Source organism: Rhizoctonia solani, chromosome 15 (assembly GCF_016906535.1).
Source record: "Rhizoctonia solani chromosome 15, complete sequence".
Lineage (NCBI taxonomy): Eukaryota > Fungi > Basidiomycota > Agaricomycetes > Cantharellales > Ceratobasidiaceae > Rhizoctonia > Rhizoctonia solani.
The window spans coordinates 359,057-384,243 of NC_057384.1; the positions used below are offsets into that span (position 1 = coordinate 359,057).

The 25,187-nt window shown below is 46.6% G+C and overlaps 6 protein-coding genes across 6 annotated transcripts; 1 reads left to right on the top strand and 5 right to left on the bottom strand.

The window, feature by feature from the left end:
* Positions 1 to 332: 332 nt before the first annotated feature.
* RhiXN_11941 (uncharacterized protein) lies at positions 333 to 2,438 on the bottom strand (the record flags this gene model as incomplete). Its single annotated transcript, XM_043331756.1, has 10 exons — positions 333 to 785; positions 844 to 974; positions 1,030 to 1,058; positions 1,111 to 1,259; positions 1,327 to 1,419; positions 1,475 to 1,626; positions 1,679 to 1,772; positions 1,836 to 2,064; positions 2,114 to 2,241; positions 2,301 to 2,438. The coding sequence occupies 10 exons, from the start codon at positions 2,436 to 2,438 to the stop codon at positions 333 to 335; spliced, it is 1,596 nt and encodes a 531-aa protein (XP_043186517.1).
* A 1,328-nt stretch (positions 2,439 to 3,766) lies between these two features.
* On the bottom strand, positions 3,767 to 6,028 carry RhiXN_11942 (uncharacterized protein; the record flags this gene model as incomplete). The annotated part of the gene is made up of 10 exons (XM_043331757.1): positions 3,767 to 4,381; positions 4,441 to 4,571; positions 4,625 to 4,653; positions 4,706 to 4,854; positions 4,920 to 5,012; positions 5,068 to 5,216; positions 5,269 to 5,362; positions 5,420 to 5,648; positions 5,698 to 5,834; positions 5,891 to 6,028. 10 exons carry the CDS (start codon positions 6,026 to 6,028, stop codon positions 3,767 to 3,769), a joined length of 1,764 nt encoding a protein of 587 aa, XP_043186518.1.
* Positions 6,029 to 6,552: 524 nt separating this feature from the next.
* On the bottom strand, positions 6,553 to 7,167 carry RhiXN_11943 (Zf-rbx1 domain-containing protein; the record flags this gene model as incomplete). Its single annotated transcript, XM_043331758.1, has 1 exon — positions 6,553 to 7,167. One exon carries the CDS (start codon positions 7,165 to 7,167, stop codon positions 6,553 to 6,555), a length of 615 nt encoding a protein of 204 aa, XP_043186519.1.
* A 252-nt stretch (positions 7,168 to 7,419) lies between these two features.
* On the bottom strand, positions 7,420 to 8,596 carry RhiXN_11944 (Enoyl-(Acyl carrier protein) reductase; the record flags this gene model as incomplete). The annotated part of the gene is made up of 8 exons (XM_043331759.1): positions 7,420 to 7,476; positions 7,532 to 7,679; positions 7,731 to 7,742; positions 7,812 to 7,977; positions 8,039 to 8,079; positions 8,125 to 8,207; positions 8,305 to 8,474; positions 8,536 to 8,596. 8 exons carry the CDS (start codon positions 8,594 to 8,596, stop codon positions 7,420 to 7,422), a joined length of 738 nt encoding a protein of 245 aa, XP_043186520.1.
* Positions 8,597 to 10,920: 2,324 nt separating this feature from the next.
* RhiXN_11945 (uncharacterized protein) lies at positions 10,921 to 13,404 on the bottom strand (the record flags this gene model as incomplete). Its single annotated transcript, XM_043331760.1, has 7 exons — positions 10,921 to 12,236; positions 12,349 to 12,483; positions 12,611 to 12,715; positions 12,779 to 12,870; positions 12,925 to 13,017; positions 13,073 to 13,255; positions 13,304 to 13,404. 7 exons carry the CDS (start codon positions 13,402 to 13,404, stop codon positions 10,921 to 10,923), a joined length of 2,025 nt encoding a protein of 674 aa, XP_043186521.1.
* A 4,439-nt stretch (positions 13,405 to 17,843) lies between these two features.
* Positions 17,844 to 20,869, top strand: RhiXN_11946 (XPG i-region domain-containing protein; the record flags this gene model as incomplete). The annotated part of the gene is made up of 8 exons (XM_043331761.1): positions 17,844 to 17,906; positions 17,954 to 18,069; positions 18,129 to 18,305; positions 18,387 to 18,684; positions 18,905 to 19,621; positions 19,772 to 19,918; positions 19,993 to 20,132; positions 20,182 to 20,869. 8 exons carry the CDS (start codon positions 17,844 to 17,846, stop codon positions 20,867 to 20,869), a joined length of 2,346 nt encoding a protein of 781 aa, XP_043186522.1.
* Between the last annotated feature and the right edge of the window lie 4,318 nt (positions 20,870 to 25,187).

Consider the following 25,187-nt stretch of genomic DNA (forward strand, 5'->3'; position numbering starts at 1 on the left):
CTTGGTGGTTAACAGCTCTCACGCCCAAACCTCTGGCGTCTGACCAGAAACAAATCGATGTTGGGATTGTAAGGGTTGTGGCGCTCTCGGAACTGTGTGGCGGCAGAGCTAGCACCCCCTATTCAGCTACCCCAATCCATCAAAATTCTATCACACAAAGCAATCAATAAACATAGCCATAAGATGCCCATAAATGAACACCAATTAAATAGTTCCAAACTAAGATTACAAAAAGCACATAATTCGGGCAGGCGTGGGTCTACCCCCCAACCTCCAGCATACTCACCAACCACATTACTGCAGATTGAATTTCATCCACTGGTGGACCGAGCTCAAGCCCGAGTTCTTCGCAGACGAGTGTGGTCAGTCCAGTCACATCCGTCCGAATCTTCCCCGATTAGTCCAAGTTCTCGGGACATGCTGGGCCTCTCAGGTAATTCAGGAAACGACCCAATCCTATCATGTAGACCAACGTCCCTGCGATAAAAGGGTTCGCCATAGATGCAGAACTGTGGTCGCCTGCTGAAATCGAAAGGATCATCCCATTCCGAGAACACAACGTCCGAGAGGAGATGAGTTATCGAATTCATCCCTCGCCGTTCTTCAAAAGTATAGTCCGGATGGCGGAACCAGGATGAGTCGTGTATCGAGAGTTCCTCTCGGCATTCCGGAAGGCTCTCGGCCTGTGGTTCGATGGGGTTCCTCTTGGGATCTAGTACATGTTTCAAGATCTGGGTTCGTGCGGCGCCGAGTTGGCGACGTCGAATTTCGAGCGTTTTCTCGGCCTGAGCAGAAGGGTAAAGTCAAAAAAGGGGGGGGGGGAAATCCACAGCTTTAACATACTAATTTAATCGATGAGTCAGCCCGCGACTTTAAATACCTAACCTCACTTGCTAAGGTCTGGATCTGGGTGTTTGATATGCAAGCATTGTCAAAAAGCTTGTATCCTAGACCCCTTGCATCTTGGACCACAACTATATAACGGACTCAATTTAGCGGGAAAGCAGAACACCCAACAGCTAAGCTTACATTCTTTGGACGACGCCCGGGAGAACAATCTATACCAATGATGTTAGACTAGCCTTTCTTCCGAATCTCTAATATACTAACCCAACCAGTTCTATAGCTTCAAACTGAGGAATTGTGTCTATAACATCTGGCGAGAGGGTTGTAGTAGAGTGTTCGTCTAAGTATTGAACGGCTGATGCTTTCCACGCCCGGCACCGGTTTGCGACCACCGGAAGTCGGTACTTCATATGCTAAAAGGTGGGGGAAAGAGGTAAATTTCACGATATATGAGAGATTTAGACCCAAAAATTAACATACAGTCTCCCAATACTCCTTCAGGCGGGAGATGCTAGGCAGCGACTGGGATTTGTCCTCAATTTTTGCGCACATATAGACGATATCTTGGTAGATCTAGCCAGGTGATGATTATAAGCATACTGTAAGGACCAAGTTGATTTCAACTCACGTTCCATAAGTCGATCTTTACTTCGTTTGCGGTGTATGCTAACATGAGCAATGCATCGTGTTGGCCTAGTGCATCAAAAGTAGCTTGTTCTCCTTTAAGCGCGTTTTCCGCTGCTTTGACAAGCCCTTCAAGGTGATCTTCGTGAGGAAATTCTGGCTCAGAATTGAGTATGCAGATAGTAGATCAAGCTAAGGAGGGACAAACCAGGAGTATCTCCATCAAATGCAGCCGCATGCAATTCTTCAATGGACTTCAAAATCTCTCCCTTCCGAGCAACCTGCTTGTTGTATTCGCTCCCCTGCTCCCGAATATTCGTCAACCATCACACACCAGCAACGTTAACGTGTGCTGAAATACATACCGGATTTTCGAGCTCTTTGATGCGCTTCACAACGGCCCGTAAAGCATCCGAGTCTGCATTCTTCTTCCCCACAAGGCACTTCGTTGCTTGATCACCCTCTTCCGTTGACTCTTCTGGGTATTGCATTTGGGTCTCTGGCCTCCCTTGACTGAGAGGGACTCCCTGCTTGGTCGAACCTCCGTACTTGGTGGGGTGAAATTTATTGGTGCAATCGTTTATCCCGGTTATTCTAGCATATTAATCAGTAGTGCGCCGCACAAATTGATGTACACACAAACCTAAGGAGGCCGTATGATTCAATTCTCTTCCGTAAATTATGTTCTTTCGATTTGAGTTCCTTAAGCTCGGTCTCGTAAGGGGAAATATCGTCTTCGACAGAGACGAGTGCAAGTCGTAAACGGTCATGCTGACAAGAAATTAGGCCATTAATTAGGTGGTACCTCAATATACCAGAGCGGAACATACGTCTTTAGCATATGGCATCAGTCGAGATGAGCTATGTATCGTATCCATGATGGTAAATGTTGACAAATATATGTTGTTGGTTGCTGAGGAAGGATCCAAGGTAAAGTGATTGAAGGTTGCTCGAGCCTCGGGGTTCATTTATGTACTGTTTGCGCATTGACCATATGCCATCTTCCTTTATGGGTAACATGGCCACAGTACGAGGAAGTGGGTCAATGCGCTCTGAATATTCAAACCCCGACTCCTATATTTGATGAGTGAACAATAAAGATCCCTTAAGCTTCATGAACGCTATTAAAACACAGGTGGCAATCCAACAAATGATGTTGCAAGGAGTGGGCTTACGGTCTCAGTTTTCGGTTTTCAATCAGTACTACTTTTTGTTCCTTCATTCAACAACTGTAGGGCCCCTTTCCAGTCCATTCAATACCTTTTATTGATTTATTTCAAAAACCTCCTGCAGTATATTAGCATAGGGCTAACTACGGGACTTCTGTGATCGTAGAAGTTACCTATTGTTATCCACAAACAATCACATGCATGCTGATAGATTCACATACCATCAAAATAGACCCAAACACATCCCGAGCTTCCGATGTTGCAACCCATGAGTCCCTCTGTCTTTGCGTCTCAGCAGATTAATGTTCTTGCAGTGTCCTGATCACCTCTTCCTCAATACAAGGCCTGTGATGGCAACTCTACTGTGATGTAATTAATAAGATCCTGAAGTTCGGTATGTTGGTGAATAATGTCTTTTTTCAGTATCATATCGCCTGAAAACTCTGAACTCAGTATGTCTTCCTCGGCATGAGTCAGACTGAGAGATGTTTGATGCCCAAAATCAGTGTACAATGAACTTCATTTCCTTCCGAGACCATACTCCTGAACGCACCTGCGAGTTTGGCACCAGGATGGGAGTCATATCATCATTCGTTGTCGAAAGCTTGACCAATATCAAAGCCATGAGACACGCCACCCTCGTTAAATATAGCCACAAGAAGCTAGATTCTTCGAACTTTAAAATTTGTATGATGCCCAGCGTATCCAGTGAAATGCGTGGCTGCAGGTAGGCATCATAACGCTATCGATTTCCTCAATATCTGACAAAATTGACTGAGAGTCACATTCCACACCACACCCAGCCGATCCTAGACCGATCGTGGAACCATGAATAGTACTAGATTTAGTATATCGAGAACGGGCTACAGTAAATTGTGCGAACTTGGCACTACTATAGTTATTTTCGTCTCTACGGGGTCCCGCAAAGTCCGCGAGCCTACCGCAACCAATCCCCCAACGTTATGCGACCTAACTGGGACATGTACTATATATTCGAATTATGATTCCTGGAGAATTTTCTCTACCATTTCACCCACTCCATCAAAATTCTATCACACAAAGCAATAGATAAATATGGCTATAAGGCGGTCGTAAATAAACACGAATTAAATAGTTCCAAACCAAGATTACAAAAAGCGCATAATTCGGACAGGTGCGGGTCTATCCCCGACCCCTAGCATATCCACCAACGACATTATTAAAGTTTGAACTTCATCCGCTGGCGGCGGACTGTTCCCGAGCCCAAGTTGCGCCCGTGCTTCGGAGAGAGTTTCCTGCAGCTCTCGTTGGACGATTGGCGTCAGTTCATTCGCATCCACCTGAATCCTCCCTCCATAGTTCGGCTCCTCAGAGTATGTTGGAGCCTCCCCATCTATAGGAGGAACCTCAATCTGATTGCGTCGATTAAAGACATCGGGATCATCGAGTTCGTCATACGTGGGGGGCTGGTATCGTGTGGGGAGAAGAGCAGTAGGACACGTTGTCCTTCGAATCCGACTCAATCGCGACTGGACGATCTCCCTAACGTAGGCATTTATCGAGTATGTCTCGGCTTTTGATAATAAACGAGAGACCATAGGGTGGAACTGGGATAAGCCGTGTATCGTGACCAGCTCTGGGTATCCGGGAAGGCGCTCAGACAATTGTTCAACGGGACACCTATTTGGGTCAATTACATGATCCAAGATCTGGCTTCGTGCAGCATTAAGTTGGCGACGTCGGAGTTCGAGCACTTTCTCGGCCTAGATAGAAGGGGAGGTCAATAAGAGTGCAGCACGTATATATATGAGATTTAACGTACTACTGTAACTGATTTCTCAGCCCGTAACCTTAATCCCTCGATCCGCTTCACTGCATCCTCAATCTCGGCCCTTGCATAGTAAGCGTCGCTGGAAAGCTTGAATCCTATATCTTTTGCTTTCTCAATCACATCTGTGTCACATGTTCAAATTAGCTGAAAAGGACGGTAGAATAGGTACGCTTACGTTCTTTGGGTGTCACCCGAGAGAATAATCTATATCAATCTTGTTAGGCTAACATTTCATCCAAAGCTGTAAAGTACTGACCCAGCCAATTCCATAGCTTCGAATTGAGGAATCTTGTCTAGAACATGCTCTGAGAACAATGGATCAGAATGCTCATCAAAGTACTGCTGGGTCAGCCTTTTCCACGTCTGGCACTGCTGTGCAGCCAATCGACATTGGTCGATCATATTCTAAAGAAGAAAAAAAAGTTAAAATTAGTGATATATTGGAGCTTTAGACTCAGAAATCGACGTACGATCTTCCAGAACTCTTTTATTATGTAGACCCTAGGTAATGACCAAGACTGGGTCTCGAGATCTTCGCACATATCAATAATCTTTTCAAAAATCTAGCCGGTAGATGAGTATAAGTGTACTGTGAGCACCAAGTTTGTTCGAACTCACATCACTCAAATGAATATTTGCTTCCCTTGCGACATGCTCTAATTTAAGGAGCCCATCTTGGTCCAGTTTCTCAAGAGCGGCTTGTTCTCCCTTTACCGCAATTTTAGCTACTTCGACAAGTAATTCAAGCTGGTCTTCATGAGGAAATTCTGCCTCATACATGAGCGTACGGACGAGAGAAAAAAATAAGGAGGGACAAACCAGGAGTATTTCCATCGAACGCGGTTGCATACAATTCTTCAATTGACTTTATAAGTTCTTCTCTCTGAGCAACACGTTCGTTATATTTGATTTTCTATTCCCAGACACTTATCAGCCATGTGATACCATCAAAGCGCGCTGAGATACTTACTGCATCCTCAGCTTTTTTTATGCGTTCCAAAACGGCGGCCAAAACGTCCGCGCCAATCCCCTCCATGGTAAAAGGAAACTCCTGCGTCTGCTCGTCTCTTCCTGTCGATTCCTTCGGGCCTTTGTTTTGGATCCACGGTGTCCTGGGACTAAAAACGACTACCTTTCCAGTCGAATCTACGTACTCGGCGGGATGAAATTCGTCCATGTATTCCTTTATCTTGGCTTGCCTAAGATATTAATGAGTAGTGTGTTGCCTAATTCACTATACATACAAACCGAATATCGGAGAAACTTTTGAGGCTTTTTCGTATAACTTCTTCTTCCTCTCGGAGCGCCTTAAGACTAGCTATATCGGCTTCATAACGGTGGATCTCGCTTTCAACGCAGAGGAGTGCAAGTTGTAGACGGTCGTGCTGGCGAGGTATCGGAATATTAGCTAGGTAACACCTTAATATAGGATAGAGTATACATCTTTGGCATATGGTATCAGTCGAGATGAATCATGCATCGTATTTTCGATGTTAAATGTCGACGGGGATATGTTGTCGGTTATCGAGAAAGAAATCCGGGTAAAGTGAGCAAAGAGCTTTTCGAGCCTGGGATCCATTTATATGCTACTTGTGCATTGGCCATGTACCAACTTCCTTTATGCGTAACGCGGGTCATAGCACAAGGAAGTGAGGTCAATGTGCACTGGATGTTTGAACTCCGAAAATCACTACTAATGTTCGTTACCACAAGAACCTATATTGCAAACTCCACATCCGACGGAGCAATTAATGTGTCCTGTGTTTCATGGGTACAGCCAAAATCCAAGTGGCAAGTCAACAACTGCTGGCGCAAGAAACGATCTTAAGCTTACGGTCCCGGATGTTTGGTTTTTGGTCAACGCAGCTTTTTGTTCCTTGATTCCATGACTGTAGAGGCCCTTTTCAAAATATCCAATCTTTTTTTAAGTACGTAGTGAAAGCCTTCTTGAGTATATTGCGGTGTGGCTAACTATGATACATGATTTCTGTGATTGTTGAAAGTACTTATTGTTATCCGGAAACAATGACATAGGTGAGGACGTGCATACCATCAAAATAGACCTAAACACATCTCGAGCTTCCAGAAAATCTTCGTGTTGCTTCAACCCATAAGTCCTTCTGTCTTTGCGCCCCAGGATATTAGTGTTCTTGCAGTCTCCTCATCGCCCCTTCCCAAAGCTAAGACCAATGATGTCAGCCCGCCCGTTGCACCTTCTTCTCGTTCGTCCAAGCAATCGACACTCAGCCCCATTTCTTTCCACTCCTCAGATATCATAATCTCCTGAGCCGCATCTAGATCTCCTTCCGAGACCATACTCCTAAATGCACGTGCGAGTTTGGCATCGGGATGGGAGTCATAGTAGCGTTCGTCGTCAAGAGCTTGGCCAAGATCAAAGCCCTCAGAGATGCCACCCTCATTATATAGAGTCACAAGAAGCTTGCCGGCATTTGATGAGGATCCGGACTGGAGCGGATAAGTAAGAGTAGCCGCGCCACAATTAGGGCTTGGACAAAGTGGCCGATTGGTCGGGCTTTGAATTTCGTACGATGCCCAGCACGTCCAGTGAAATGTGTGGCCACAGCTGGGCAGCCTAATACTGTCGATTTCCTCAATATCTGACGAAATTGACTGTGAGTCGAATTCGACATCAGGCGTGGGTATATAAATTGGATGTGAACAGAGGGAGCAGGCAGCGGCAGATGTAGTGGACTGCATCCTGCCTTGGTATCTCTTCGAGTATTTATGAGTTCTTCGAATTGGATTCACGAGACTGAGGGGGCAAGCTGCTTGTCTTGTTGAATACCCACTGGAGTCCAGTGGGAGATCGTCAACGTACGGGGAATTAAAATTAAAGAGTCCTTTGGCGCTTGGCGCTTATCTCGGTCAAGAGCAACACCCCATAACCCCAGCGCTGGCGGGTTACATTATCCAGTACCAACTCTTCTGTAGTTACAACAATCTTGTTCTCTAAGCAATACTTGCTCCACCATCAACGACAAGGACCTGTCCTGTGAGATATGTACACTGGACCAATATAAGTTAGTATTTAGAATAGTAACGAGAAACCACGACCATCTACCTTCATTGCGAAAAGATACGCCTCCGCAAGCTCTTCCGGCTTTCCAATGTGTCCAACGGGGGTGGTCTTCTCTTGTCTACCAAACATGTCTTTCCTAATATCTTCAGGCATAGACGCAAAAAGTTCAGTATCAACCAGTCCTGGGCAACTATTTAACACGTTAGCTGTCAAATAAGCGCTTTAGCCATCGAGAACAAACATGGTGTTAATGCTATAAATCGCAAAAGATAGAATTTATTCAGAGACCGAGTGCCCATATGCTCTGCAGGCCTGTACATACCGGATAGGTTTGAGATCGATAGCGAGACCTCGGGTAGAGCTTTCTACGGCACCAGCTAGTCCAGATACGAGCCCCCAGCCGGGAATTGGCCTGTAAACCGAAGTCCCGATGGTTAATGTAATTGAACCCCCAGGATTGATCAATTTGTTCTTATGGATGTGTTGAGCTTAAATTTACACCAGTGAGCATTTTCATTATTGATGGACTCCTATGGATTGTGGTATCACCTGCAATTATAGTGGACCAGTACCGAGTACTATTTAGATAACTAGGATTGAAAAAATATATCAAAAATCTGGACAAAATCACTCACTCGAAGAAACTCTGCGAACTCGCGAGGTCAATGTCTTGCTCAGGAAAGTTCACGTTTGCGGGTCTATCTCCGCCAGTAATAACCTAGGATGGGGTTAGGTGAGAGCATGCTATACCCAGAAGCAAAAGGGCATGCCAAATGATCGAATGGTCCCTCTTTAGTCAGAAAGGCCTTGAGCACGTCGAAATCTTTAAGATTGATTACTTGGCCAGTGACAGTAACATTCGATTGGGGCGGGACACCTTGCTTCAGTCTGCCCAGAGCGATATTGACCTTGTCTTGGGACGAGGAAGCTATTACTACCGAGGCACCGTGGCTGAGTGTAGCAGCAGCTACCGAGCGCCCAATGCCTAGGAGTAGTAATCACAAGTAAGTTATTTGTGAAATCCGAGAAACAAGGCATATATATACCGGAGGATCCCCCGATGACAATAACTTTCTTTCCTGACAGTATAGTTGTGTTGCTGGACATGGTGAAGATAGAATACGATTTGCTTTGATCCATTACCTCAATGATCCTCTGTTTTTATATTGCTAGGGGATCCATGCCCACCTTGTGTGCGTCGTAAGTTTAGAGTATGCTCGGAAGCCGAGATCTAGATAGACACATAGGCCACAAGTAATGCGCAATGGGGATTTGTAACTTGCTATTACTAGATTCTGATAGAGAAAGAAGGGAAAGACAATCTGGGCTACCGCAGTCACGAACTTGCCCTAATCAGCGCCCTTGAAGTGGCATAATATGGTCCATTTACGACATCATCGCGCATGTAGATATGTAATTTCCTGAATGCGCGCGCTGGTTTGCCATATGCTTATTCAAACTTCCGCGACCAAGACAGCCCACACCTGTATGCTGAGTAACGGATCACCAACCGAGTCGAGCGTTACGCAGGAGGCGATGTTACCTCGAGATCAAGGGTCTTAATCTGAACTTGAGCCCTACGATGGTGACGAAAAATCAGCCAGTTGATTTACCTGTATTTGAAAATCGTCTTGGATAGTAGTGGATTTGTTCGTTTTCGACCGTCAGCTATCCAATGGATAATTGTGCTCACGCTCTGGAATTATTTTGCCAAAGTATACTATCGTAGTGCATGTCCTGTATGCGCAAATGAGCTTAAATAGTTGTTATAATCCATCGTTTAGCATTGCCTCAATTAACCAGGTGCCCAATTTCTCATAATCTCCGCAAATCCATTACTACGTTTACACTCAAAGTCTGGCCTTCAAGCCAAAGGGTTTGCGACTATAGTATCCTTTCCGACATATACACTACCGTCGGCTTTAAGTATACGCTTGACCGGTGCCAACAGGCCTTTGCGTATGATACGTGTAGTCTCGCTGTTTGACGGAACGCGCGAGTCTAACATACTACTTACTTAGCCTATCGACTCATAGAACTACGTTTGAATGAGACACAGCGAGCTTTACGATGGAAGAATCGACCAAGACTCAAAACACCAAAAATAGTCATGCCTTTGATTCAAAACCATCCGTGCTTGATCGTGCAGGTCACCCAAGTAGTTATTGGATAAAAAACTGAGTATGGACTCTCTGCAGGGTACCGACGGTGCTGAAATCTGACGTCAGTGACTCGTGGTCATGTTTCCTTGATAAATTTATTTTCGCCCAGACCAAAGCCGATGCCAGCCATAGGAGTGTATGTGCAGACATTTTCCCAGCAGACCGGTATTCTACTGTGACGCCTGCGGTCCTACGTCAACCATGTATGTATGCTCTGGTTTTTTGGGACTACCGCGTTGCGTGAGACTAGAAGCTGGAACCACAACGCGGATGCTACGCCCTTGCTTCAGTCAAGAATAGCAAGCGGTTCTCCTACTATTCCTGTAGATATCTTCAGGCCCCAGGCACTCGGAGCGTAAAGACATGCTCAATCATACAAATCCGTGATTGATCTCATCGTCCTATCATACGGCTGAAATCTAATGCGCATCATGAACAGCTACCAACACCTAAACGTTAACGCAATAGACGTTCACCACGATGAATTTCAAATGTTTGTATCAGCAAGATGAGTGGAATACGCCCTTGCGGCTACAGAGCACCGCCGGCGTAGGCACCCGAGGTATTCTGACGGTGGGCATGACCCACATGTTTCACTGACATCACTTATCTCCAGTGTGAATTGACATGGTGGGGCCGTGAGCGCGTATGTAACCACGGAACAACCCAATGCTTGTGTGCATCTGGGAAAATAGGAGCCCACGGTATGGTTAGATTCGGGGGTAGGCTCGTGGTATCAAACACACAAAGGGTACAGGCTCCCATTCAGTAAAGTCTAGAAAGTCTGATTGACGCTTGTCAACCTAAATGAATCGTTGAGTCGCTGAATTGCATACATAGAGCCAGTAGATCGGTTGCATATATCGCGTTCCAGAGGAATCCCGTAATGAACATGAGGCACGGTAAGTGTGTATGAGCCTATTTGGGAAGTACACGTAACTTTGTTTTCTTTTTATTGTAGTGTGTTACAACAAACCCGTACATGTAAATCAATATAAAACAGCAAGTGTATAACATAAATCAATGAAAATCCGGCCTACAGAGCATGAGTCTCATCCGACACAAAGTCAAAAAATTGTCATACGCGCCTTATCCGAACAAAAATGTTCTATAGCACCTACGAGAAACAACCGGAAAACAAAGGTGTTTAGCGGAATAAAAAGAAAAAAACAGGAACAGTATGGAAACAGCAAACCATCAAATACATGAGGCGAAGAGAACTAATGAATAAGGGTATTTTGATGCGTATCGCTGGTAGATAGGCATGCGTTATGAGCCAGAAGGACTCGCTCCTCCTAGCCCAAAGGCGCCTAGTGCGCGGCCCCAGCTCCAAGGGGCTGGGCTTGCAGCGGCCTGCGGGGGATCGTTCTTGGGAGGGGAGATATCACCCGAGGTCTTAGGATCGTCTTGTTCTGAACTATCATGGCCTTGAGGCATGGGGTCTGCGAAAGTAACTCCGGCGGGGGCCGAAGTGTGAGTAGCATGCGATGGGCGAGCCGTATGATAAGAAGCGTTCGAGCCCGATGTAGTCGGACGATTGGCTGCAGTATTGGCAGCGGTGAGAGCTGCAAGATCCGAGGTGCTTGAACGTTCAATTGGCCCGGGGTTTCCAAGTTCCGCGGGGGGCTTTATTGTCGCGGCTCCTTCAGAATCACCAGATTCAGTCCTGTCTCGATGGTCAGGTTCCGTTAGAGGTTCTCGGACCGTGTTGGTTTCGGTCATTGTCTTAGCATCAATCGTGTCCGTATCGTGAGCCTCGGCATCTTGCTTCTTTGGACTCGAGGGGCCAGAATGGTTCGAGGATGAGTTTATACATGTTGTGCTAGTGTTGTCGCTAGTCCCGCCAGGTCTTCCCGTTTCGCTCACAGCAGATCCACTGCTTCCTTCGTGAGTATTATTACTTCCATCTGCTTGCGCACTATCTTGACGAGTGAGACTTCTCTTGTCCAGACGTGCATTTGAATATCCTTTCCGATAGTCTACGTATGCAGGCGGTACGCTTCGAACAACTTCTTGCCCCCCGCTCCCATCTTCGATCACAATGCGGTAACCGGCATCGTCTTCTTGATACCTTGTCCCTGAACCGGAGCCCGTCGAAGCAGAGTGGCCATGTAAATCAGAGGTCGAGGTTGAATCTGCGTGTGAAGTGGATCGTGAAGCCATCGCTAGCATTGGAGGGGAATTTAATACGGCGGCTGGCGAACCAGGGCCGGAAGAAGTGGAGGGAGGGCGAGGAAGAAGCGCGGGTTGAGGTGCCGGAGCACGATTCTCTTCGTCACTAGTTGTGCCCCCGTTATTGGCAACGTGAAGTGTCATAGAGTGCGATCGCCTCCGTTCACGCGCCTTTTCACTCTCAACTCGCCCTTGGCTAGGAAAATAGGGAGTTACCTGAGCTTCTCTAGGCATGTTTTGTCCAGAAGGTGTGTTATGCGGGCTAAGTTCTTGCTGGCCAGGAATTGGAGAGCCGCTATCTGCCGAGGAAGGAGAATGAAACGATGTTGGCTGGAGGTAAGAAGGTACGCCAAGCCAGCGAGAAGAGCGTGGAGAAGCGGTGTCTTCATCGAGGTCGACATGCGCACGGGAGCCTAACGGAACAGTAAGTAATGATAGTCACGCTGGCATTATGAGAACGATTGAAATTCAACTCGCCCTTTCTGGAACGTCTGGTCACGGCCCTCCTTGGATATTTTGGCTCACCAAACACATGATGAACGTATCCTCTCTCATTATCTTCGCCATTATGGCCGGGTTGCTTCTTCCACCAGCGATAGAAAAGATAGCCCGCCAGCATAAATAGGAGCTTTGAGCCGAGAATTGCACCCACGATCGCGCCTATAGTCAGGGCGAGGTACCGACGGAGATCGAAGCATAATAGAGATCGAAGTTTGTTTGAAATGAGATAAGATGGAAGAGGCCGAATCGTGAGACAAGGTATGACTAATACATCGTTAGGGCTTACCGGCCAAAGCGCCCTTGGAGATACCAGTGGAGTTGAACTGAATGGGGTATCCCGTAGGCACAGGGGGCGCCACGGTCGGAGAGGGCGTTGAATTGCGCCACGCGCCTAAGTTCGTAACGGCGCCGGTAAGTATACTTGCTTTGACCACCCACGAACACAAACACCTACCTGTGAAATCCCATTTTCCTGCCAAAGGCTCAACTTGAGACCAGAGAGGCAAGCCAAGAGCTGTGATGTTACTTCGCACTCTCGTATCATACCTGGTTCTGAGTCAGTAATTGCTCTTGCGCACGCGAGCGATGAGCCAAACTCACGATGTGATAGGGTTTGGCAGAGTTTGGCAGTCCTTCACAAAGCCAGTAAACGTTGTGGATACCAGTTCGAACGTGATGTTATACTGGCAAGACCTGGAAACTTCGAGTTGGTGTCGTAATAACCAATACATGATGATGTGAACCTTACCAGCACGCGCTCATAAGTGCAAATGTTGGACTACCGCAACAACACGGCGCGAGCGTAGACCCATACGAATTATCGCAGGTGTAACCCCGTGGAAGAAACTCAAGGCTAAACGAGGGGTCACATACACGCAGAACGTCCTGGACAAGTTCACATGGATTTTTGCCGTCACTATTTTGCATCCATCTACAACAATCTCAGTCAACTAATAGATCAAAGTATTAATCCACATACAAAGTCATAGATCCATCAGCACATTCCGTCGGAGACTGTCGGGAAGTAGCGCACCGAGCGCTACCCACCGCTATTGCGAGCACCAAGAGCGTGAATCCCATGGTCGATGCGAGCCCGGTAGCAGACAGAGATAAACGGGGTGGTCCCGGAGTGGCTTGTATCGTCCCATGTAGAGGTTTTGTAGCTTGGCAGATGGCCAAGGTGTGGGATTACGCCATGATCGACCCACTCTGACAGCGAGGTCGCTGGAGCTGACACCACGTGGCTAATTGGATAGTAAGATTATTGCAACCTCCCAAACAGGGACACAAACCCGAAGGCGCATAGACTCGTTCATCGAAGCGCGCGCGGTCGTTTGTCAAAGGGACCAGGAAATTATTGTGAGAAGGTTCGATGGGAACTGACCAGATAGTTGCGTATACAAATCGACCTTGAAGCACAGGGCCCCATCAACTCATGCACAGTGCGTAAACCGAGTAGCCTTTTAAGGAAGTATTACTATGCGGAGACTGTATTGCCGGCGTCGGCTCCGCGCGTATAGGTTTATGAAACATGAGGCACCGAAGTCGGGGGTGTATTATCTGTTGAAAATATGCCGTCTACATCCACTAAGTACGAACAAGTAATAGGAACAACTAAGCGGTGGTCAGTTACGGTCAGGAGTGAAGCGAGTACCCTATCAAAGCTTTTTGACAAGCTGTGATGATATAATTATTTGACAAGGAGCTGTGGTGGCGCTTTCCGGACCGTCCTCCCACTACACCACCACCTTGCTTCCATATTTCAACGTTCCAAAAGACGATACCACTGAAAGTGGAGCGTGCTCCACAATGCTATCATATTTTGCTGGTTGCAACGGGCACTCTATAGCTTGTAGTTATCGTCTGGTACGATCTTGGGTGCAGTTTAAGTATGTTATTCCTGGCGGGTCCAGAATCACAGTGCTATATTAGGACTTGGAACATTCCCGGGACCGAACTCTAAGTTTATCAACAGGCAAGCTTTGATCTTTGAGTCAAGCAATCCTGAAGCACCCTAAAGCTTTTATCCTGACTTCTGTGACTCCTAGATCGTCTACCGATAAATCGCATCACGTCTTTTCGTTGCCGATGCCGTACTGAGATTTGCGTCGCAATCGGTAAACACCCACCTTCGCCAGTTGTCTATTTGGAACTTTCACATGCCCTGATGCTAACGCTATCTACTTCAACAAACATTCTCTATCTTGTTCGGAAGCGCAGTCTGAGCTCGAAATTTTTGCTGATATGTTCAACGCCGTTAAATGCCATATAAATGCATCATGTCACCCCATAAGCCAAGCCTGCGCGCTGTATCGATAGACGCTGCGAACGAGGCTATGGGATGTGGCACTGAATGTTTTCACACAGCGCGTGGACGCAACAAGGTGCCAGAGCATATTTGTGACCAATGCATGTTTGTAAGTGCCATTTCACTAACCCTAGATTAAAGTAACTGTATAAACGCAGGTCCATGAATCGAGACTCGATAATCGTATACATTTATGCTGCTCTTTCGAAGCTGAACCATGCAGTGCATACAGTCTAGAACCAAGGCCTGAATTGGCCCTAATCTAATTGAGAGCCATCACACTGTGGGGGTGAATCGCCGATGAACATGTAGAAATGCTATAATACATTAGGCTACACTAATTTCACTAATTTCAACAAACTATCTTTTCAGGCCAATCCCGCTACCGTACAGAAGTTACGCCCCATCCCTCGGAAACAGCTAGGAGCATGTGAGTTTGCAGGGATGTGCACTTGAATTAATATTGTAGGTACGCCTTGCGGGGAAATTTGTTCGCTAGCCGTCGCATTCAGTGCGCTGTACACTCTGTCTAAGCTGAACCCGCATTGCCGACCCGAACAGCTACTTTAATCAATCATTCAAGGAACTTGATGCCTAAGTAACAAGAGAACCAGGTTGGTCGCGATAACGCGCTAATTATGCCTGCTGGATAGAAATTAGATCAGAATTAGCCTTAAAATTACACACTTCCCTCAGAATTACGTTTATAGCCCTGGTACTTACCCCAACCGATGTCTTACTAGCTATTTTTATGATTTTGGAAGACGGCCATTTGAATACTGTACAGACGGCCACTACTGCGAAATCATGTTTCAATGAGGGGCTATGTCATGATGAGGTCCAGAGAATTCTATGCTGTTGGCCCCGGCCTTGCCTCCTTTTAGGAAGGCTGCAGTAGAACTTGTTCTGAGGTACATTCATAGGTTAGACAGGCAATCTTTTCAAGCTTGTGAGATTCGTACATAAGCGAAGAGCTTCTGGAAAGCCTTGGTGCCCCCAAAAGTAACGCAACTTGTCCTCTGTAGATCATATGGGCGCTCTGTCCTACAGTTTGAACATTTCTTGATGATCCACGCAACAATGATTTATCTAGGTAGATACTTCAAATAATCCAGCTACATACTCTACGCTGTGTGAATAGATAGTGGTAAGACTCATTTTACGTATCAAGACCCGTGACAGTGGGATGCTTTGGCGCTGATTTGACATATAAGGCTAACGATCCAACCACTTAGAGTCGCTCTTGCTCCCGAGCTCTATTTCCGCACCATTTTCACAAGCAAGCAAATGTATCGGTGAACGATTTATAATTCGTTAGTCAGAACGCGAGCGGAAACGACTTGTATATTACAGTAGTGGTGAGGAGTTTAACATACCAAGGAGCCGCCCATCTGCGATACATTCGATAGCTACAGTATGGAGCCAGGGCGGCCTTTGGACTTTCAACCGACCATCCCGAGACTGATATTTAGCATACCAATGCTGCAAAAGTTTGACGCTTAGTACAGAAGGTGAAAGGCGTTTCTTCGTCCCTGTTAAGACCCGGTACGACACTACATGCGTATTATCCGCCCCATTCCTCGCCCTGCGAGCAGTTCCATGAGAGTCATAGCGCCAGAAGTTGATATGCAATAGATAGTTTGGCATCTCAATTTGGATCGATTATTCAAGCTGAACTTGAGCAAAATTTATTTGAAGGGCTAAGTCTTCGAGGCTTCCTGGCGATATTACACGGTTGCACACATGTTGCTGGTATGAGACTTGCGTTTTATCCAGTGGCACTGTCATTTCATCTGGCCCCTGAAATCGACAACTGGACCAAGTCAGGCCTAAAAGCCATTTCTTGGCCGCTTCTGAGGATTAATAGTAAGTGAACATACACGCACCGGATCCTACCTCAAGATAGATGGAGCGTTGGTTTCTGACTCCACAGTGTGAAATGACATCATCGATATCGGTTTCCGGTATGAGTGTAGTCGGAACAGCCCATTACCACCCAATACCATTTCGTCAAGCATATCCATGCCTTTCTTGAAGTGTATAAAGAAGGTTGCGAAGGAATGCCTCGAAATTGACCTGAACTTGCCGAAGAGGTATCCCGAGCGTTTATCTCTATCGCCTGTATGGTTTGATATATCGTGTTTGATTTGAAGGAATTTGTTTGGATACGGCGCTCAGGTTCTGCCAGCAAGAAGAACGTTACGGGTGGTGCCAAGCTCAAGATGCTCCAACTTCCGACGCATTACTCTACCTCCTAGCTCTAGCGCCCATGGGATAAGGTGAGATGTGCTCTGCGATTTGCATCGCATTCAGGCACATATTTTGAGGTCCCACCCGTGTAGAAAGCTCTAGCCAAACTGACGGTTGTCAAATCGTTTTATAAAAATATAATTTTCAATTCAAGTGTCCAGGTCGATGTATCTGATAACCGAGTTTATTCTCTGACTCTGTTTACGGTCACGGGATCGCGCCTCGCTATTCTCGATTTTCTACGCGTCGTTGGATCACAGTCACGTGACGTCTATTTGGATCATCATCGACTCTGGCATTCTTGGGATTGTGTTATTCAATCTTATGACAGCGCCATAGCAATATCCACTTAACTGTGCTTGGATATCGTATTTGACTATTTTGGGTCCATATTTATCTGCTTTTTTGGGTTATCAAGATGGGCGTTCCTGGTCTGTGGGATGTATGTCCACGTTCATAATATGTACCGACCTGTGGCTTATTTTGAACCAGATTATTAGGCATACGGGGAAATCCGAAGCTTTAGCCCAAATTGCGCTTGAAGGGTTTCGGCGAGACCAAGTTCTTAGCCCAATCGAAGGTAGTTTCGCTTCCTATGGGTAAGCTATAAACCTGGCTGACGATTAGACCACCAGGACTTCCCCCAAACACGTCGCACCCTCGGGCACTCAGGATAGGCATTGATGCATCCATATGGTTCTTTCATGCTGCATACGGCCGGGAGGGGGAAAATCCTGAACTTCGCACTTTGTTTTTTCGGTTTGTCCTTCGTTTTCTGCCCTCGAGACATATTCTGAAGGCATCGTCTATAGGCTTGCCAGGCTTGCCAGCTATACTTTCTGCCCATTATTTGTGTTCGACGGGCCTCAACGTCCAAGGAACAAGCGGCAAGTACCTCTAAGCGGAAGCCTAACTTGCCGCCAACATTTATTTGTACAGAGGCAAGACGATTAACACGAGGATGAACTCGCTCGCGCCAGGCATGAAGAATATGATATCTGCTTTTGGGTTTGAATGGAGAACAGTAGGTGGATTTATTGTTATTTAAGCTGTATCTTGAATATGCTCTAGGCTCCAGGTGAAGCAGAAGCAGAGCTGGCTTTCCTCAACAGTACCGGGGTGATCGATGCGATTCTTTCTGATGACGTGGATAATTTCTTATTCGGAGCTCGCGTTGTCATTCGCAAGTAGGCTTTGAAGATTTGTTCTACGATATTTACTACTTATGTGAGCACACGCTACCCAGTCCATCTGGTAGTTTGACAGGAAATCGTGGCTATCCCGCTTTAAACCGTGAGGGCAAGGATGATGGAGTGCATGTCATGGTTTATCGGATGAACGACATCGAGAAGGATCCTGCGTGTAAACTTACTCGGGGCGGAATGATTCTTATTGCATTACTTAGCGGGGAGATTATGACCAAGTAAGCATAGTAGCTTTAGATAATACCCGGGCTCCTGGCTACTCATTTAACTAACATAAGTGGCCAATAGGGTGCCAAGAGATGCGGTCCAAAGACTGCGTTAGCGCTGGCTCAATGTGGGTTGGGTGACGAACTTCTAGATGCTTTTGAGACGCTCTCTCGTGAGCAATTCATCGACTATATTCCGAGTTGGAAAGCTGCGGTTGTTGAAGCTCTCCGTTCCGGTTGTGCTAATTTAGAAGGTGGCGAAGGAGACGCGGAAGATTCAGAAGAAGAAAGCCAAGAGGCTGCGATGACGCAAGTCAAGCTTCAAACATACCGGGAAGCCAGAACGGCAGGAAAGGCGGAAACAAAGGCAAAGGCAAGGTTACCAGCAAGGGTAACAAGAAAAAACCTCCAGCGAAGAGACAGCCCGCGCTTGCTGCTGCGCTTGCTGCTAGTGACTTTCCCGATATCGCAATTCTAGAAGATTATTATGCCCCATGGACTTCTGAGCGAGCCTTTCAGCTGGTGCCGTACCTCCTTGTCCCGTCTCGGGGGACCTGGACGAAAACGATACCCCGCCAGCAAGCCAGGGCTCAGCTATCACGTCTTCTCAGACTTCCACTAAATCTACTTCGAGATCGAAGAAAAAGCGGTCGGCACTGACTACCAATTCTGTCGGTACAGGTGGACTGACCTCAGATGTTCGTATCGGCTGGACTGGTGAACTTGCATTGGGTGCTCTAGGGAGAATTTGCGAACAGTATTTCGAGTGGGGGGTTCGTGAAATCATTCAGCAGCGGTTCCGTACTGTGCTTTGGCCTGCTGTTGTCTTGCGGGTACTTCGACGATCTATCATGGAACAAGAGTGTACTCATACAACCGCTCGATCGCACGATAGCACTCTGAGGCCTAGCACTCCGACTCGAGGCCACTCGAAACGTATAGTCCCTGGAACGCCGCAGAAACTCGTCAATCGTTATTTTGGAGGTGATTCAGACTCTGAGTCTGATCATGGATTACCTCCCGCCCTGGTGAAGAATAAAGGTGGTGATACAACTCCAAGAGCTAAACGCCGGATATCGGTCGAAGGGGAGGAACTGGATACTCATCAACTCTTGCAAGCTGTGCGCGGGGAGAGGCACCATGTATCAACAGATGGACTACACGAATTGCGGGTGGAGATCGCGCCTGGTCACTTGGCCCATCTAGCTGTGCGTCAACTCTTAGGTACGCGTAACCCGGCCCTGTTGGCCGGAACGCTTTTCGATCTGGAAGAAACCCCTACGAAGGAGGTTGACGATGAGGAAGAAGTGGATGATGAAGAAGGAGGTGTAAGAAGGCTAAAATGGTCGATCCATCACCTCTTCGTGTTTGGGTGCCCGCCGAGCTTGTACGGATGGTCCACCCAGAACTAGTACGGCTTGGGAAACACGAGGGACAAAGACCAAGTCTCGAACGAAGCCCGCTGGCTCAACATCTAGAAAGAAAGCAAAGACGATGGAAGTACCACGAAGAAAAAGTTATCATCCACCAAGCCTCATTCCAAAGGGAAGGCAGTCTTGAAGGAGAAACCGAGTAATATGCTGACTACCCTGAGTGGAGACGAGCTGGAAGAGACTACTGCATTAGTAACTGCATCTTATCATCCGCCAGTGTCGTCATCTAAACAACGTTCCGAGACTATTCGTATGCGAAATACTAGCCCTGGGATATCAGGAACTCATACCGTCAAATCACGGCTCCTTCCAGTAAATCTTCACGTTCCGTTTCTACATTGAATACTATCCTGGAACGTTCGTCCTCACCGACTATACTTCTGGAACTCATCGCCCGTGGTCGTCCGTCAGCCAACCCCCCCGCGAGCAACCAAAACCAAACTCATCTCTGCCAGTGTGGGTGCCGTGGTCTCAAAGAAATCAAGCTCGGGGATACCAGGGGTTGAATATGTGCCATCACCCCAGCGCGGCAAATCCGGTCTTGCCTGTACAAGCGATTCCTCAGAGCTGGAGGATATCAATTTCAGAGAACTCCTCAAACGGCCCAAGAAGCATAGCACACCTGAGCTTGACTCGGGATCAGGAGAGGGCCGGTTCGGGTCAAGCAAATTCCATCGGCACAATCGCGCTCACAAGTCCCCCCATAGTTCATCCGGTTCTGAAATCGAGATCGTGAAGCTAAATCCAAAGCAGGCAAATACTAGGAAATCTGCCGCAGCTAGTTCGACGCGTCGGCCAATTACGCGCTCTCAGTCCAGCAGTGGGGGGTCCGAAGTTGAGATTCTCGACCGCTCTATTACACCTGTGCGCGCTAGAAAGCAAAAATCGCCTCCAAATGATGATACTGCAGAGCGCTTGGTAGCTGCGCCGCGTCAAGTACGTAGGACTAGCTTTGAGCATACATCACCCCGTGCATCATCAGCATCTGAAGGCGAGAGTCCTAAACTCCGTGCGCACTCGCAAAAATCTACAGCCAGACAGCACGGTCGACAGGCTCTTGTGCCATCTCATCCCAGGAGCTTGGCCGGATCGAACGTAGGACTAGCTTTGAGCATACATCACCCCGTGCATCATCACATCTGAAGGCGAGAGTCCTAAACTCCGTGCGCACTCGCAAAAATCTACAGCCAGACAGCACGGTCGACAGCTCTTGTGCCATCTCATCCCAGGAGCTTGGCCGGATCGAAGACCGGTCGCAAGTCTATGTTGACCGGAACCTCGGAAGGCATCATTGAAATAAGCTCGGATGACAGCGCTATATTTCTACCCAAGATTGTCGCTGATATCGAAGCTATAGCCCATCCGAGTACTTCTACTGAACGAATTGACTCTTCTGCTGGGACGGGACGATTGGTCAGGTCGGTCTTGGACATAATCAAGCCTCACTGTCCAGTCCTCCGGTTAATCCGGACACCAGCGTCATTGACTTGATTTCAGACTGAGCGTATTGCGAATTTGATGAGTTTCCCAATCGCGCTTGTTATGTCTTATTTCCAGATTCTTATATGTGTTTTTGGAAGCTATTAATCTGTTGGTTTATTGCAACTTACAAGCAAAAGTGATAATCATTCACACTTGATGGTCAATTATGGTGCATCTGGCTAGTACCAGTGTTGGTTAGGCGTAATATGCGTATATGCGATCAAGCCATGGTCCTCGATAAACAAACATGTGAACAACAATACTGGAGGAGAAGCATTCGCCTATGCGTTGCTTTTAGGCACTGCCGGATCTGTATCATTAGATAGAGTTCTGCATAGAGGAACGACCATCGGGATATTCGGGACAGGCTGACTTGGACACACCAAGAAGTATTTGGTTTCATATGTCGGAGCTTCAGGGGTCGAAGGAGCTTGATTCGGACCTTGTCCCAAATCTTCAGAAGGAATAGTTTAAATATGGGATGTAAGTTGCTTGCGATTGGCTGGTTCAAGCTGAATTGACACCGTAACCCGTAGTAAATATTCTGGCTCTTTGAGTACAAAATAATGTTCTCGCCAAGCCAAGTCTTAGCAATGAATTCCGCTCCAAAAATACAGCGATTACAACTGAACTTTTGGCACGAGTAAAGGGGAAAGGCCGCACACGCATCTAAATCGCTCTTGCGGGTGATGCGGCTTGATTTGCCGTTCTCTAGTTCTCTCTTCCATCTCCTGAGCTCCAGTCCCACTCAGTTAAATGAATTGGATGTATATTGAATTGAAGTCTCTTCCGAATCAGTCTATACGGGCGTTAGCTCGTTTTGCTTCTTATTTTCTTCTGAAATGTGTTTTCACGCTTGTCTCTAGGACTCCTGTATCAAACTGAACCTGGACCTGAAAAACAGGCAATAGTCGAATTGAATGATCTGATCAAAGTCGAGTCTAAAATACAAGAAGCGTTACGCCTAAATTCGCGACTTAAATCTTTAGGTTATTGAATTTCTCTACGCCTACTCTCTGTGTAGCTGTCAGTAGTTTTGAGGGAAACTATCTGAAATTAACTGACTCAAAGTACTGTCAAGGGTACTAGCGGCCAAAGAACTGATACCTCAATAAAGTTTCCTCACGTCTAGCTTGCGTGGTACCCACGCTGTAGTGCTCAATATCGTTACAAGCTAATTTAGTTGACGCGGCAACCACAGTTGTATACCTCCCACACCATCACTTTAATCGAAATCCAAATACTCCACGACTGCCAGCTTATAAGCACCAAATCACTTGTTAACCCTACTTCATCTTGGTTATCATAGAAAAGGTTCAAGCAGGCAGCATAGAGCAATGCTTGGGAATACAGCCGGTATTAAAACATTTTATTGGTAATACGACCGGGTCACGAGTTGATCATTATTGTCTGGCCAAACACGCGCGTACAAAATCTCACGAATTCATACCCCGGGAGATATTTCTCCTGATAAATACAATATCACGATCATTCAGGAGCTCATGTGGATTTCGCAGCGACAGCTATGTCGGCAGTCATTTGCCCAGCCTTTGGGTCCCCTTCGTGCTAATCTCAACATTCTTTTCTAGCGCTCGGAAGCTACTTGTGTCGTGCAACTGCTGGTACAGATAATTGGGCGGAATCGACGTGAATGCGTAGGCTGAACATGAGCCTGTCTCATATTGACATGGATGAGAATATTACTCGAAGTGTATAATATTAGTATAACGCCGGAAGTCGACTCACTATCAAAGATAAAAATCACAAAAATCACAAAGAGATAGTAACCAAGCCCTTAATTTATAGTGTCAAGTAATGACTGTGTACAAAATTATATGCACAACGTACACATACCAATGTATGGATATCCAACGATCATTTTATATAAACTGTATATGGCAATCACGGACCCTTTGAGTGAATATGATACCTTTAAAGTAGGGATGTTATGCGCGATTAAGTATTGAGCTGTTCCTTGATAAATATTTGTACAAATCACAAAATAGGAGTTGGATGCTCTACTCGATATCAATTATGGGCGCTTCTGAAGGCGATGTTTAACGCTCCCACATGCTTGCAATGCCGCCACAACGCGAGTAGGTCCCATGATCGACCATGACCCATCGCTCCTAGATCTCGGCGCATAAATAGGAGAGATTTTGGTATAAAATACCCATAGAGATCTGCTATTTTATTAGAATCACCAGCATACTCATAATAGTGCATATTGCTCACGTCTCCTTGATTTTACTGTCTTACGTACTCTTGATTGTCGCATCGCCAACATCTCCAGGCGACCAAGTAGCTGGTCGAAGTGAACGTATTCCTGTCGAGAACTGCACAAAAGCCATGTGTCAGACTCATTGGGTGACTCCCCGTAAGGCAAAATTTAGTATTTAGAACGCAATCTAGAACTGGGGGCGTTTAGAATGCTCAGATGTAAATATAAGACCCTTGAAGCATGTGAAATACCGTTGCATCCGCCGGTGCCGTTGCTCAGAGGAATTCTAAATTCTAGATTGCATTGGCATTTAGAGAGAGAGGGTGACCCCCTTTCTAAACATTTAGATACATTTTAAAATAGTTTGCAACTGTATTGGTGTCTGCTGAGTGCGCGCATACACTTGAGGTGACTGCACTCATATCCTGAACAGTACATAAACACAAGAATATATGCTATTCAGCGGCCTAATGCACATTGCAAGCGGAATTCTATAGCTATCAGATAACTGCAAGGACCTGTACCCAAATTGTTGTTGTATTGCCATCCATGTTCAATGTACCTATTAGTGCGTCACTTGGTTCACATCCATATCAACCATGGCACAACCGTAGTAAAACAATGTAAAAGTTCAAACACTGCCAGCTACCCAAGGCAGGTTGCTCCTGTTGCTGCTGGCTCATGGTCCAAGCGCATGCAACATAGCGTGAGCAATGCCTAAAGCTGCCAGAACGTTTTTGAGACATGGTACAGTTCCACGCATATAAACTCTGAGGGCCGCAAGACAACCCACATCTAAGTATTTGCACTTCTTCATTGATATTGGTTCATCTATCTATACATTTATCTATCATGCCTCCTAAACCAAAGCCAAAACCCAATAAACCCCCCAAGTCAGCTGATCCAACTCCCCAACTTGATCAACCCAAACGCAAACGTCTTACCCTACAACTACACAAGCCTGTTTCCCAAATCACACGTCTACGCCCATAGTTGTGATGTAGCCGCGGTTATCTCAACTATGATATAGGGCCTGCCAAGATGAGGCAACGCGCGGTTCTGGCTGTAGATTTGCGCGAGTAAGAAAACGGCAACTCGGGTTCCTGACCCTACTTTGGAGGGTTGTACCTAGAAGATACAGAGCCCCTAAGGCAGCGGCAATACGTAGTTGTTGCCTGCACGAATTGAAGGGGCATCTTCATCATCAAGTATAAGTGAGTATATGAAATCAAGGTGATCCTCAAGTATTTCCATGACTTTTGGGGTGTTTGCCTCACCCCCGCCCTGTTTAAATACAGCATATAGAGGCTTTGTATCCATTTCCACAACTGTATGTACAGGTCTTTTTGATTAAATTCTATTTCAAAAGCTCCCAAATCCGGTCGCTTGAATTTTTATAAATTTAGAAACTGATCGCGCAATTCCGCAATCATTGGCCTTACGGGAGGGACATAGTCACGGGGTCCTACTTGGCTGTCGGCACGGAGTCGGTCCGTATCCGACGGACCGATGATCGAGCGATTTAGAAATTCTAAATCGTGCTCTCGCTTACGGGAAGTCACCCATTGTTGTGATCGATCTCTCGACTGCCGGCGTACGTGAATCTTTTGCCTCAATTTATCGTCTTACTCAACGATCTTTCCAGGCGGAATCTTAGCTTGCCACCGGAGCACAGTAAGTATTACATTTCGTACTGAGCCTATGGCCTCTCGCTTCTGAAACCCGCCCACATATGCTCACATGCCTACATGAGCGGCC